The 16178-nt window shown below is 46.6% G+C and overlaps 1 protein-coding gene across 2 annotated transcripts in view; it reads right to left on the bottom strand.

Annotated features, from left to right (window-relative positions):
* Positions 1-16178, bottom strand: part of LOC119406988 (CUB and sushi domain-containing protein 3) — a 230183-nt gene that overhangs the window by 20186 nt on the left and 193819 nt on the right. For both annotated transcript variants that reach the window (XM_037673808.2, XM_037673809.2), the window contains exons 11-16: positions 14185-14364; positions 9825-9998; positions 9098-9277; positions 7594-7767; positions 4880-5059; positions 2727-2924 (exon numbers count right to left, since the gene is read on the bottom strand). In XM_037673808.2, coding sequence (XP_037529736.1) covers positions 2727-2924; positions 4880-5059; positions 7594-7767; positions 9098-9277; positions 9825-9998; positions 14185-14364 — 1086 coding nt within the window. The remainder of the gene's footprint in view (positions 1-2726; positions 2925-4879; positions 5060-7593; positions 7768-9097; positions 9278-9824; positions 9999-14184; positions 14365-16178) is intronic.

The raw sequence follows: 16178 nt of genomic DNA, 5'->3' as shown, positions 1-16178 counted from the left end.
GTCCCGCGGCCGCTTTTCGTAGACCCTGACTCCGCCCCTCCGTGACATCCAACCAATTGTCACCATTTCCACACCATTCTTCACTGTCGATCAGTGCGTGTCAGTCTCGACGACTGACCCCGCAGTCTACACCAGTGGGAAACACCCAGGGGTGTAGCCAAGGGGGGGGGGGGGGGGGGGGGGGGGTTGGGGGGTTTCAAACCCCCCCAAAATTTTTCAGTTTTGCTTGCGTATATATACACGCACACATAAAAACGCACGCACGAACATACATAAAGTATGGCTGAACCCCCCCCCCCCCCGAAAAAAATTTCTGGCTACGCCCCTGAAAACACCCTCTCCAGCAAAGTAGGGGAAGCAAAAATGCAGAAGCGCCAAATTGAGAGAGTGAAACGGGCGAGCTGTCCGATGACGCGTGAATTATGGGCGGCCAGGAATCTCGACGCTCGGACAACACGTGCCGTCTCTAATGGACGACGCGCAGTGTTCTCGAGCGCCGCATTGAAAGGCCTCTGGCCGCCCCCCCGCGTCGCTACAGTTTCCAGTGTTTGACGACCAGATGTCCACTTCGGGTTTCGACGCCTCCAACCCGGTGTCTTCCGCGCAATTCTCCAAAGTCGCCGCTTCTTCTTCCTGGAACGCCGGCGGCGGTAATCTACGGAGAACGCGATAATGAGCCCGGGAGTCGCGGAGGCTGACGGATGTCGCGCGCGGCCCGGCTCAGGGACTGCGGCAGAGCCGCATAATTGGAACCGATGAAAGGCGTTCGCTGCCCCACCATGCCATAAAACTGAAGGGCGCGCCCGGCGTCTCGTCGCTGCAGTGGCTGTATACAATAGAAGGTGTCACCCGATCCTGGTGTTTGAGCGCTGGGCCTGCGAAGACCGTCAACAGAATTATTCCAAGAACCCTGCTCCAAAATGCGCGTTCGTCACCGCAGGGGGCTTCTTTTTGCCGAAGCTTGTCTTGGGGAAATGGATGTACATCTGGAGAGGCCTGGCGGCCAGCCCGCGATTTGGGGAACGTCACAGGAGTACTTGACAATGACGACGTAAATAATGCTTACACTCGCTGTACTTCAAGCCCGTTTTCTTTATAAATGCAACATTTCGTGTGAACACTACTCTAGTGTCCACGGGACACTCAATGAGAACAGATGTACCGTGACTTTACGGGCACAGCTCGCTCTGAATGATAAAGTTTCTACGGTGTGTATCGAGCGGTCGAGCATCAAGGACCACCGTGGTCATAACTTATCGACGTGAGGAACAGAATACTAAAGCGTAGAGCGCATGCGAGTATCGATGACCCTTTTAACTAAGTAATAAAAAAGAATAATAGTTGAGATAGCGCACCAGTGCTGGAACAACGTCTAGTTGCTTCTATCTCTGTTTCTAGCTCTCTCTCTTACACACACACACACACACACACACACACACACACACACACACACACACACACACACACACACACACACACACACACACACACACACACACAACAAAAAAAATTCACCATCTCCCCCTAAAGGGAACCATGTGGGGATGCGAAGGAGCGCATGGGTCGACTTGAAGTTCCGTTCATCACGGGCACCTTGCCCGATGTTAACGCGTCCTTGCAAGTGGAGCACACTACGAATTCACTGTAGTTTCTGTTGCTGTTACTCGTCCTGAACTCTTGTTGGAGCACGCCACGTGGGTTCATCGCGCGTCTGCAGAATCTCGTTCCCCGACGCCATCACGTGATTGCTCAGAGAGTGTAAGAAGAGGCCACAGCGTCTTACCCAGCCACTTACACAGGCCCGAACGCGCTAGCACGTGCCAACACACGTGGTTTTGTCTGCGTTACGCCAAGCTAGGACAGCATACGGCAGCCTGGGCACCTAAAGTGCTCTGCACGTATCATCATCAAGGCGGCCGAAGAACAAGACGAAGAAGACTTCTCGTTGGCGCGAGCGAGCGCTCTGCGCGTATCATGATCAAGGGGGTCGAAGAACGAGACGAAGAAGACTTCTCCTTGGCGCGAGCGCGCACTCAATATGTTACAGATGGCTATGGTAGGTTTTAGAAAGCGGACGGTCGCCAGTGGAACTACGGACAAAGCCCAGCGCAAAAGCTGCTTCGCATCTAAAATTCAGTAGCTCGTGCCTTGTCGGGAAAATGGGGGTTAGCGAAGCTTGGCGTGTCAAGCTTCGTATGGTGAGTGATCATACGTTACCCGAGCGTTGCCCCATATAATGTAAATTGAGTGACATAAAGTGACAAAGAGTAGACGACAAAGCTAGCTCCTAAGGTCCATAATGTCTACATTGAAGTCACCGACTAGTATAAAGGGTTTGTGTTTGTAGGTGTTTTATATTGTTCTGTCATAATTATGATTGATGTTTGTCTATCGTAAACTTTTTTTTATTTACATACACACATATATGTTTCGACTATAGCAACGGTTTCCTATATATCGTGACAGCCGACAATGAGAGTTGACGACAAAGCTAGGTCCTAAGATCCATAATGCGTACCTTGAAGCCACCGACTAGTATAAAGGGTTTGTGCTTGTAGGTGTTTTATATTGTTTCGTCGCAATTATGATCGATATCAGTCTATCGTTAAACCTGATGTTTCGATTTTACACGGTGCTGTGCCGTGAGCACGGACAACAACGGACAAGCCTCGACCCTAAGGTGCTTCGCCCCTAAAAGAGACAGATACAAAATCTTGACCACTCACAGACACATTGCGGGACCTCGGCCGTCCAGCGACCAGTGGCTTGGCATGTCCTCAGTGATTCACCCTGCACTATGTGTCCTGTGACGCAGCGGTACTGCACCGTCGAACCAATCTTGAACGACTCCGACGATGAGCGATCGTTGCCGCCGTAGACAACAGTGGCGTTCTTCGGTATCTCCGGGGGTGGGCAGCGAATCTCTGCGAAGAAGGAAGAGAAAAGATTTCGTTATAATTTTTTTTCCTATCTTTAAGGCGAAAGCCTTAGATGCCTCTTCAAACGCGAAATTTGACTGTCGGCGTCCCGCGGAGTCGGGGACGAATATGAAAAAAATCATCATTACTTGATGACTTCACAGAACACCAAATTTTGTGACGTCATTATGACGTCATCGTAACGTCACTGTGACGTCACGTGACGTAACGTCACATGATGGCGTCATCTCATGACATCGTAGCTTGGTCAAAGGTGGTTCGATCACGGAGGCAATGCAAAACCAGGTGAGGTACCTCCGAATTTGGAGGCAGTGCAAAACCACGTTAGGTGCAGAAAGCTTTCGAAGGGTGACAGGACAGTATCAATAAATCGACTGAGAAGAAAAAGAAGATGGCTTTCGCCTTCTAGTCGTCTTAAGTGAAGGCATAGGAAGCCCTGTAAGCTCTTTTTTTTTTTCTTTTTTTTTTTGCTCGTCATGTGATGACATTACAAGGAACACAGAGGACAAGCATCGGACTTCAACTGAATTTTGTTAGAGTTATATTCTAGCAGCTACTGCTGCGCAGATGAAAAAAAGAAAAAAAAAGCACTGCCGCTATGCACATTATCAAAACAATCATTATACCCTTCATACATGCGTGTTTTCATGACATTGGTAGAGTGATTACACTGGCAAAAGCAAACGCTTCAAGGAATAAAATTCAACGGGGCTTGTTGCTGAGCTGGTTGTTTCTTTACTCGAGGGAAATAGATATGGCGCTTAAAGGACGGGGACGAAGTGAACACATGAAACGACAAACACGGGCGACAAAACAAACTTTAAAATTTTATTTTAAAATTAATAAATTATTCACTTATTTTATTTTAAAGTTCTTTTTGTATTTGGTCGGCGTCTTTCTTTACATTTGACCATGAGCACTCCCGACCAGATGAGCTTTCGTCAAGTTCTTAATTTTTTAATATTTTCTTCACTTTTAAAATAAAATTTCAATTAATTCAGCGAGCTTCTAGGGAAATGAATGCTTCGGAGCAATCGTAATATAGGGCACAACTCAGCGAAGCCCATCCCCATTTTTATTTATTTTTACATTTTTTTTAATTTGTTAAATCGACTTCGGGGCAGCTGTTCTAGCTGCTGTCGATATGTCCAGAACCGGGCTTTCGAAGTAAGACAGTGCCGTTTTGCGTTTCTTTTCTTTGAAAGCATCGCTGTCTCAACGTAAACACGCTGTTCCTAGTAAGTACATATAGGGCGCTTGCGCGGGTATCCATTCCCAAGCAACCCGCTTGCTCCTTGCCCTTAAATACACGGCAAGCATATGAGTTTGAAGTGGTGTGTTACTATGCAGCAGCATTTTCGTGTGTTGCTTTTTTTGTTTGTTGTTGTTATTGCTTCCTTCACATGTTCCGAAGAAGAATAATAACGAAACGCGATAAAAAGTGATTGCCAAAGTAAAGCATGACCACCTCTCCGAGCGCAAAGCAAACACCATCTTCATTATTTTTTCTTTTATTCTGCGCACACTATACGACTACGTCGAGCAGAATTTATAAGATGTGTTGCTATGCACCTATAGGCTATAGGTGCGTAGCAATTGGCCCAAAGTGCTGCTCCGGCCGCTCCCATTGACTTAAAAGGCCGCTATTAGAAATTTTCGACACTATTCTGAAAAGTACCCATGGTTAATGATCCCTATTTTTGCCTAGTATTGGCCTGTTGTTGACTAATTCCGCCTAAATATCAGCTAATGTAGACTGTGCGCTATTACAATGGAAATATTGGCTACATTTATTCTGTATTCAGCGTTGCTGTCGCATATACACAAACAACAGCCCGAGTTGGTTTCACCTTACTTTTTTTTTATAAACACTGCGGGTCACGACAGCGTTGACGCATTATGTTCGTTCTGCATCAACGGCACGTCCATCGATAACCCACCTTCGCACTTGGGTGGCGTGCCGTTCCAGCGGCCGTCGAGTCCGCAAGTGCGCACGCGCACTCCGTTCAGCCGGTATCCCTGGCTGCAGGAGTGGGCGATCTGGGAACCCAGGTAGGTCGAGCCGTTTTCGTAGGAGACTTCTCCTTTAAGGATCGGTGGTACGCGGCCGCAGTCCACAACTGTCGTCAAGGGACGATGGTAAAGAACAAGATGAGAGAGAGAAAAAAAGAGATGGCTTCAACGGGTTTATGCAGGATATCAATAGTCGTATCTCACCGATAGCGATGTACTCAAATAATTAATAAATGGGGAATTTTATTGTCCACAAACTGTTCAGAAAGCTATGAGGAACACCTTAGTGGAGTTAGTAAGCAACAACTTTATCAATGGAAGCGCTGAGAGGTAAGGGAGGCTAAGGTACGTAGGCTGTCAGTCTGTTCGTCTCGATGACTCAAGATTAATTCTGGCCATTTAGGGCTCTTTAATGTGAACCTAAATCTAAAAATACGAGCGTTTTCCTAATTCCACTTCAACTAAATTTCGACCACTACTGCCGGAATTTTAACCTGTGCTTTTAATTGGGGTTAGTAGCTATCACGGCGGGTAGCACACAAAAGTGACACCAAGGATTTTCTATAGTACTCGAGTCGTCAAAGTGATAGCACAAGTTCGAAAAGCTTTGACAGGTCCTTAGAAGCAAGATTGTAAAAATTAGGTCGTGTGAAGGCAGTGAGGTTCTTGGAACGAAAACAAAACAAAAAAAAAATAGAGAGCGAGAAGGCGCCGACTACTTCCTTTCGTCCACACAGTATACAACTTACCCTATAAAATGTCGACCTGTGAGCGGAGCCGTGTTTTGAATAAACGCTATTCCGCCTCCTTTCGCACCGATACTCGCATCGGTAGTCAAGCGTGAAAAACGGCACATACTCAAATATACGAATTTCGGCTTTTCCGCACGGACTGGCAGCACGGACGACCAGCGTGTGCAGCGCGATGATACGTCGGAGGTATTTGTTACGTTATTTACGTTGACGCCTTTATTGCGGATCAAACCCCGACGCGAGAACCATGGTCGGCGCTAAAGTAGGTCACACGTCCCGTTCGGCACGCGTGGATTGACATACGCGCTGCAATATAGGCCAGCAGAATGTGGATTCGATTCACCCGGCGATAGACTGAGGCCCCCAGGTCCTCTGATGCCGCATACATTCGTCAACCAAGGCCTTTGTTTGCCAAGGAATAGCAGAACAGTGGGGATGATGCAACTAATATTGGCGAGCAAGAGGCGTAGATACGGGCTACCAAGTCAATATACGCTTACGAACGAGCGTGTCCGACGTGAACTTGCATGCGTATGCAGTGCGACATAGCATCGCTCTCATCCTCTAGGTCGCTGTAAGATCACCATCATCATCTGCCCATCCCATGTTCACTGCTGGACGAGGCCCTCCCACAGTGATCTCTAACCCACCCTGTCCTACGCAAGCTGATTCCGTTTTATTCCTCCAAATTTCTTAATTTCGTCACTCCACGTAACCCTTTGCCATCCTCACCCACGCTTCCCATCCTTTGTTGTCCATTCTGACGCTCTAAATGACCATCGGTTATCTGTCTTTGTGCTGCGGTGACCTGCGATGAACACAGTTGTGTACAACAGAATGTGTTGGCGGGCTAGTTGGTGAGAATCCAGATTGCTTTTTTAGCTCAAAGAACGACACCACAAGAAAGGAGACGGACCTCAGCGCTACTTTTAATGGTTTATTGCGTCACTCGACTCTTTATAGGATACATTCGCACGTCAAAAGCATTATTTTTCCTTGGTGAAAATGGGAATCACCGATAACGAATTTAGACTACATTTCTAGCCTGAGATTTCAGTCTGCTTATGCAAAAATGGAGCATGAAAAACTTCCGAATAAATATATATTTAATTACAATTTAATTACGAATAATTACTATAAGACATTCATGTTAACGTATTATGAGGTTGTTTTTGTTGCAATAGAATACAGAGTGCCTTTAAATAACGCTGTATCGATTTGACGCATTCACACACACTTCATCATCGGTGGCGCCTGAAAGCGTTAATGTCTACTACGACACCGGCTACCCTTGTTTAACCGTTCTCTGATCCAGTGCGTTGCCTACCATATTTTGTTCCATCGCACGCCACGTGGTCCCTAGCTTCTTCTCGAGTTTCTTTGTTATTCTCCAGGTTTCTACCACACATGTTCAAACTGGTTAACCCTTTATATCCCAGGTGCCACATTTGTGGCAGTTTTGTGCAATGGTTGCACACTTTCCGCTTCAGTGAGAGTAGTGAATTACCGGCCACGATTTGAGAATGCCTACCGTATGCGCACTAGCCGATTCTTATTCCGTTAAGAAAAGTAGGGGAATGTATCAAGGGCTCGTTTCCGTGTTAGACACAACCGGATGAAACAAACAGACAAAGAAGCAAGCAATTGTCGGGGACATTGTTTGTAGTCTTTAACCGTGGTGTAATAATTATTACATAAATGGAAAGGAATGAAAGCGGACAAAAAAACAACACTCCCGCCGGTAGTAATTCGAACCTACAACCTCCGGATAACGCGTCTATTGGTTTCATTAGGTAATTCCGTTATCGTTGTATGTTATTCCTCGGTGATGATAGCATGGTTCCGTAACCAGCGCAGCCTTGTAACCAGCAAACAGTGATTGAACTCACAAGTGCAGGTTGGCGGGATGTCGGACCACTGTCCATTGCGAAGACACGTTCTGGAGTCCGGACCGTCCATGATGTGGCCCGGGTGACACTTATAGTGCACCGTGTCGTGGACCTGGAAATCCTCTTCGATCACGTAACCCCCGAGTGGAATCTCTGGCTCCCCGCACGATATCACTGCGTTGGCGTTGTGATGGACAGAAATGCTTTAACATGGCAGCATTAGAACGTCCAGAACTTTTATCGAGCAGAACTTTTTCCAATTCGTTATCGGTGAGAATTTCTCCTTACCCGAGGTTTTTATCACTGCCGTAGGTATATTATTTACTAATGCACGCTATTCTCGCTCGACATTTTTGTATTTTATCGTTTCTTCGTGTATTCTACAACGGCGTTCGCTTTTGTACTCCATTGCATAATAAAAACGTTTATCGTCCATCTGACAACAAACTTGTCAACTGATTGCCTTCCTGCTTGATCTAATTAACTTTTTTCGTTACCTAATAATTCATAACTCGATAAACAATTCCCAATGAATGCAGCCATGCGTCAAATAAAAATAACAGAGGGATTGAAGTCTGATGAACAACTTTGTTTATTTCGATCCCGCCAATCAACAGCTTTTCAGATCTCCTGTAACGTATCGCCTGCGGGACTATTTTTTTTCCTCTATATTTCATTGCTACAGTTTATTTGTTTTTGGCAGTGCCTTCGCACCTCATTTCCGGCAACTCACTACGATTGGCCACGTCGCCTCGCAGCTTGTGAGGTCCAGCAGTAAAGCGCAACTTTCTCCTCAACTTTCCTTTCAACAACGACGAAAAATAAAATATGTACGAGTCACTAGAAGTGATTTACACCGCAAAAGAGTTATAAGATTACCGGCTGCATCCTCTGCATTTATTTGGAAGAAAATCATAAATATATAATTTCTTTGCAGGTCTTATCACATCAGCAACATCGCAAAAATAGGCGCATTGTACCCGTCTGTCCTTGACTTGGGTGAAAGTGACGTGAAATAATATTGTGACATACAGAACAGTGGCAAGAAGCTTGCAGACATTTTGCTAGGATAAATAAACAATGCAATAAATAGTGAAAAAGCCTAACAGGAGGAGCACTTGCCGGTCCAGACAGCCAGGCTAAGCCTGTCTATAGAAAAGACAAACAAACAAGCCAACCAAGCTTGACCGAATAAAACCCAATGCTAAAGAACATTCGCTCAACATATGTTCAACTTATTTAAGTAGGATATTTTTCTAGATATATGCCACCTACTCAATAGAATCTATGCCTAACTAGGTTGGGTGTGCACAGAACACAAGCGTATATGCTTCTCAAGCGAGATTGCTTGTCAAGCAAAAGAATGGTCCATGCCACCGCCGGGAATATTAGAGATGCGTCTTCGTGGGCACCCTGGAGTTCTCGGGAGGCTCGGTCGCATTGACGAGCATGGCTTCGCGTGCAACGGTCGCCGCCGCGTCGCTTATTGTGCATAGAGGCTCACTTTCGCAGGAAGGCTCCACGTCACTCCAGAGACCTGTCTCTAGGCACGTCCTCGTGTCAACACCATTCAAAGTGAAGTTGTCCCCGCAGGAGTAACGGGACACGCTCAGGTAAGTCGAGGTGCCGTTGACTAGGTACACGTCACCATCTTCCAGAGGCCGAGGCTCGCCACAGTCGATATCTGTGTGACAAAAGAACAAATATTCTGGTAAAGTGGACAACTGGGCGAGTTGATGATTGATCATCACTCCGCGTAGATGAAGCAGACAGGGAACTACGCTAAAAAACACACACTAAACACGACACTTGCTGCACTCGACGATAGCATTTGAGTGCAGCAAGTGTCGTGTTAGTTGAGTCGTTCTTAGTCCTAGTCTTGTGCGCTGATTCAGCTACAATGGATTATGAATACTCCAGTAATCCCCAAGAATGTGTCAATATATATATATATATATATATATATATATATATATATATATATATATATATATATACACACACACACACACACACACACACACACACACACACACACACACACACACACACACACACACACACACACACACACACACACACACACACACACACACACACACACATCCCTGGCTCGGCCATCGCACGATGTACTGCAGCAATGTGGGATCCCTTAAACCTCATAAATCAGACCTCATGAAACCGACTTTACTATACTACACAGCTTTGAGTGCCAGTAAAAGCAGGCTCACATTTGCAGGTGGGATCATCTCCGCTCCACGTTCCTCCGAGCTGGCAGTAACGGGTGTCGTTGCCGATGAGTTTGTGGCCGATGTCGCACTTGTAGTGCGCCCTGTCGCCGTACCGGCGCCCCTGCACGTCCAGGCTAGAGCTCGGCACCGGAGACAGCATAGTGCAGTAGCTCTCTGCAACAAGAGGCATGCAAAGATAGAATGAGCACATCTGCCTGTGGTTAGGAGTGACTTTCACAAAGGCATACTCTTTTCGCATATGAATGGCAGGCACCTCCAGATGTGGTTCGTGCAACAAAACGATAGAACAGCTACTGCGTTTCTGTGGTCGCATCGTGAGCGAGCGCAACGTTCTTCGCGCTGCACTGAACAAACTAGACGACAGACCGTTTTAGGAAGATATCGTCTGATCGTGGCCCTACGCATCGCAGGCCAGCAAAGCGACGCGGACATTGATGCTGTTCTTAAAATCGACCGGGTAAAGCGATCGCTTGTAGGGCTGTAATGGACAGGCGCACATGTACCTTGCCAGTGCTTTCTTCCCTCTTCTTTCTTTCTTTTAATACCTTTCCCCCAGTGCAGGGTAGTAAACCGGACGCGCGTCTGGTTGACCTCCCTGCCTTTCCTAACTTTCCTCCTCCTTCTCTTCCTCTAGAAGGATCCGTTGATGGGCTAGTTGGTACATGTAGTGCATAGACTGACATCAGCGCCAGTCTATGTCGTTTATGTGTCTTCTCTTGTCTTCGTTTCATTGCGCTGCAAAACATACTGAGTATATATCAAGTCCACTTCCTCATTCTCGCCAATGCATTGCGTTCAGCTTTGTTTCAAATGCGATAGTACTGCTGCAGCTGTTACACGTCCGCGACCTGCCGAACCAAAGGAGTCGTGTAAATCTCATTGCTTCCATATAGCTACTTAAGCGCGAAGTAGCCCTGCAAGAGGTGGACAAACAGGAATGTAAGCAACGTAAATGTGTTGTGGTGTTCTTGGAAAACAAGACTAATAGGAACTACATGCAGCTTTGTCTACCGCGTTGTACAAATAATGAAAAAAAATAGCGTAGCTTGCAATGTAGGGGCAATGCTAAAGAGACAGCGGTGCTTATGCGACCTAGGCTAATTGTCCTGGATGTTGCTGTTTCTCTAAGCGCTGCAAATTTTCTCCTTCATTCTTCCTCTGCTTCTTTCTCTCTTCTCTCTCGTTTTTTGTTCACGTTTTTTTCTCTGTTTATTTCTATTTCTTTCTTTCTATCTTTCTTTCCTCTCCTTTCTCTCTCTCTTACTATCCTTTGTTTTTATGCATTTCGTTCTCTCTATTTCTCTCTTTCTCTTTCTTTCTACGTTATGCTTTTCTCTTTTTCCTCCTGCGTTCCCTCCTCCTCACCTTCACATATGTCCTCATCCTCCCTTCCTTTTCCCACCCCCTTACTATAGTGTACTTTAAAAGACTATGCTATGTTCTCTTAGCGTGCCTAGTTAGCCGAGTGGTTAGTATGCTCGCCTTCGGATCTTGGTATGCGGGTTCGATTCTCGCGTCGCGAAGAAATTTTTTTCCCCTAGAATTTCACTCTTTCTCTCTCTGTACTCGTTGTGTCGCTCATCAGAATTGTTGCATCCCGCACCGGAGAAATCGGCGAACGTTGTTGTTGTTGTTTTTGCCCTCTGGGCATGGCTCATACCCAATGCAGGGGATTGGCCGAGTAGATGGTGAATGTGTTCTGGGAGCGAAGCGGAAGGTGAAGATGAGGACGAAGAGAGTGCGTGCTGGTTCATTGCTTGGCCACATTTTCCAGTCCACGGATTGCACCTTACGCCCGGCTATAAAAGCTGCTCTGTTAATAACATTTGCCCAGAGGCACATTCTCTTAACCAGAGAAGTATTTGTCAAACCATTAAGATGCATTGACTCGTATAACATTTGTTCTCTTTCTTGGACCTAATGCCACTTCGCGTGTATTCGGGGTACTTCATTCAATAATTTTGACAGACTGATCATTGTTAGAGCTAGAGCTCTACTACGCCATGTCTCCCAAGGTCACTGATCACGTCGCAATGGCCTTGAGCCGCCGGAGCGAAAGAGTGTCAGGCGTGACGTCAGGTCACTTGATCCGTTGCAGAGAGGCGTAGCAGCTGCGCTTGCTTCGAGCCTCGCCACTGCGGTACCACGTGACCGGGCGAAGGTTTAATGGTACACTGTGTACATAGTCTGCAAAACCATTGCAGACATACATTTCGCTCGTGATAAGTATAAGTTCGCAGGATTTAAAACTCAGTAACTTTTTCATCGCACTTCCAGCACTAGTTTACGCATTTATAGAGTCATCCACGTGTCAAATGTCAAGCAATATGGTATAAAACTGAACCTTAGATGGCGGTTGTCGTAAACGGGACAGGCGAAAACCTTCCCTGGCGGAATGCGTCCTCACACCGAGCTATGCAATTCACAGCCGCAGGTGCGTATAGCACGCGCGGCACGCATGCGGCGTACAATGATGGCGTCTCTGAATAACACAGCGCGCATGGTGCACACACAGAGTAGCTGGGGCTAGTGCCATTTTGAAAACCGGAGTCATCGTCACTGTTCTTCATGCAAAAACTGCTCACCGAGTGCATGCTACAATGGCGCCACAATAATATACTGCGCCGCTGCAAACTCAGAATATCCACTTTATATGTGCGTTCTGTACGCCTGCGCGTTCACTGCGCAACAAAAATTCAAAAAGTGTTATGTTGCACAATCAATTTTTCTATTGTTATTGCCCACGGCACAGTCTTAGCCATATTGTGTACTGTTCATTTTCTTGTTCGTGCACCCCTCCATGGGCTCCATGTGCACCCCTCCATGGTCACTCCATGGGCTAAATATTATTTTAAGACATATCGATCAACCAAATATTGAACCTTCTTTCTCTTCTGGAAAGTTCCACAATTACCGATGCATGCCGACTTGACCTTGAACAACGCTACGCAAAACGTAAATGTGCCATGTATATTTATTTGCGCTGCATCAGTAAGGTGTCCCATGTCCCAGTAATGTATGCCACCTTTATTTAGGTACTTGCTAACCATTTAATATGGACATGTCCAAGTTTACAAATGGAACGCTCCCGTCTCCTACTGCAAAGCCGGCCTCCGCTACAGTGTCGCGAACAACTATGGCCGCTCGATACACGCTATCGAATTCCACAAAACACTGCTTAATTGATACGCAACACAGGACTCGCTGCACACCCATAATATACATATAAGCATACAGCATTATACCTCAACGGCAAGCCTATATCGCAGTTAAAAAAAAAACATATCCATAACGCTAACGTAATTGAAAGTGCAGCTTCGTCAGAAAGTTAATCGGCGATTGATAGGCGAAAGCACGTTCCTGAGCTGTGGGCGCGAGAGGGACCTGAACTTCACAACGCCAAGGCCTTTCAATAAACACGTTTAGTGTGAAGACTTTTTGGAAGTTTTTGACAGTGCAATTGATCCGGCTCGAGAGGAGCCCATCCGCGATAAAACACTGCCAAGGCTGTCCGCGGCTGCCTTGAATAGAAATGAGGTCCTTCTGCCCATTCACGTCTCTGAGTTTGCTGTGCTCTCAGCACGGACAGAGAAAGAACTGTCAGAACCTAGCACCCATTGTAAGATTACTTGCACTTTTTGCGGGGCGGTTCGAGGGGATCACAACTTTCGCATCCAGCAATTGTTGGAATCCACTTTACTCTGAACGTGAGCCACATGAAAAATTTAGTCTCTGAAAGACGCTGACCGCGTCTACATTTGCGAAACGCTCACGCTAACGCTCAGAGAAATGTGAGATTGTGCAAACATCTCACGCAGTGTTTTTTTACGTTGAACCGACCTTTTCGACAGGACACTTCGAGATTTGAAGTACACGCCATAATGGGACGGTATTGACTAACTCTGACCACTTCGTTTAAACATGTCATCGCTTCATTTTCTTTCGTTTAAAACATTGGGAAACTTGCAGCCTTACAGCTGATTAACAGGGCTACATGGCGTCGGTAGCTAGGGAATCTCTGCGCCTGTGTGTAGCTTATGCATATATCTTGTGTTCGTCACCGCGTTAAACAGTTAATAGTTTACGCTGATGTGTTCCGTATGTGTCATTCCTCGGCGTTTCTGGTACTGCTTGTAGTTTTGTGCAAAGAAAGTCGATCACTTTCATTTCTTTCAATTTGTGTCATAATTAGTACACTACAGTTTGCAGATTACAAATAATGACCCCTATTCTTTCCTTGGCTTCATTGTCTGTTGACATCACTAGAGCCTACATCAGCATCGTTAGGCATCAGATTGTGTAGCATGCACTGGGCATTACAGGGTTCGGGTCGACTCACGTAGGCAGGACGGCTTCGTCCCGTTCCACCTGCCCTCGGGTCCACAGATTCTCCGCGGCTGGCCCACCAAGGTGTAGTTCGTGTCACAGACGTACTCCACGGTGGCGTTGTACGTCGTCCGGCCATGCAGCAGCACGATGCGGCCGTTGTCCACGGGATCCGGAGCACCGCAGTCCAGGTCTGTAGCGTTACAACACTCATATGAACACCATGGCGACGCGTTATGCGGATCGCGATCACACAAGCTGTAATGAAGTTAAACTGAACTATAAAAGAAAAAGAAAAATGGCAGATCACGAGCTGAATGGGAACGTCTACGTTCCCTCACTCCGGAACAAGCCGCAATATAGGACAATGGTTCTAGCTCAATGTTAGCAATTTTCTGCAGAGTTCTTCGTCTACTGAAGAAAAAAGAAACGGGCGGGGGGGGGGGGGGGGGGGACAAGTATCGTTTCAGCACGTGGTCACTATGTCAGAGCTAGCGAGTGGTGCAGGCAGGCACAGCTATGGAAGCTCCGCCGGACGAACATTCTAGGCCAATACGCTTGCCTCTTAGATGCTGCACCAGCTTGCTGTCTGTTCAGAGGTGATAGCACCACTAATGCAGTATACAGTGTGATTCGTCTTGAGCCAGGCATGTTGGCATTGCCCTATGTGTTTGAAAATGGTGACCATCTTACTGCTCTATAGTGAGTGAGTTGAGCGAGAAAGCTGTGTGAGCGTGTGAGTGAGTGTGTGAGCTGAGCGAGTGAGTTGAGTGAGTGAGTTGAGCGAGTGAGCTGAGAGAGCGAGTGAGTGAGTGAGAGAGTTGAGTGAGAGAGTTGAGTGAGAGAGTTGAGTGAGAGAGTTGAGAGAGAGTTGAGTGAGTTGAGTGAGAGAGTTGAGAGAGAGTTGAGAGAGAGTTGAGTGAGTTGAGTGAGTGAGTGAGTTGAGTGAGTGAGTGAGTTGAGTGAGTGAGTGAGTGAGTGAGTGAGTGAGTGAGTGAGTGAGTGAGTGAGTGAGTGAGTGAGTGAGTGAGTGAGTGAGTGAGTGAGTGAGTGAGTGAGTGAGTGAGTGAGTGAGTGAGTGAGTGAGTGAGTGAGTGAGTGAGTGAGTGAGTGAGTGAGTGAGTGAGTGAGTGAGTGAGTGAGTGAGTGAGTGAGTGAGTGAGTGAGTGAGTGATTTAGGAGAACTTTCTGTTGGGCAAGTTGGTGAACGTTCATAATGATTAATAATTCTTGTGTTTGTCCTGCTTTGCGCCTTAAAAATCATTATGAGTGAGTGAGTGAGTGAGTTGAGTGTGTGAGCGAGTGAGTTGAGTGAGTTGAGTGAGTGAGTATCGGGGGAAGGGGGCAGACGGGAGGATATTTATGCAGTAGACACCATGGGAGACTTTACAGCGGACAATGCAATTCTCTCACGGCACGAATGACTCAGGTGTCCACCGAGAAGGGAGCCACGGCAAGCGATTGAGAAGGCGATGCGAATGGGGCCCGATAACGCTGTCGCGTGCACTCTAAAGACGAAACTTGAGCGCCCTCCAATATTTTTTTACATCCCATGTAGAAAACACGGACTCAATTGCAGGACTGCATTCATTAGCGGCAGCAGTCACGTAATTTAGCTCTGTAGCCTCCGCTTCATTGCCAAGAAAAGTTGTCCGCGAGTAGAGTATAAAGCTAAAGCAAGAGACTCGCGATCTCAGCTAAGTCTGCGCCTGAACAATCGAAAACCCAAGGCGAAGGGAAGCAATATCCCGGCGCATTAATTAGGCTGATTTTTCACAAAATATACAGTCTTCCGTGAAAGAAAATTTATCTTCTTTAAGCGTTTATCTTCCTGCATAACAATTTGGTCTAAAACTCATTTCCTTGATAAGCGGGATTCAAGGAACAATCAATATCTTCCATTCGCGACGTGAAATCCGTGGAACTTCCTATCGAAATGAAAAAGAGAATGTTAAGTTGCCGTGCTTATAGAAAATCAATAAGTGTGCCTTCGCAATATATTATATG

This window comes from Rhipicephalus sanguineus, chromosome 10 (genome assembly GCF_013339695.2).
Source record: "Rhipicephalus sanguineus isolate Rsan-2018 chromosome 10, BIME_Rsan_1.4, whole genome shotgun sequence".
Lineage (NCBI taxonomy): Eukaryota > Metazoa > Arthropoda > Arachnida > Ixodida > Ixodidae > Rhipicephalus > Rhipicephalus sanguineus.
The sequence above is the reverse complement of the archived record's forward strand: the minus strand, read 5'-3'. Positions and strand labels throughout refer to the sequence as shown.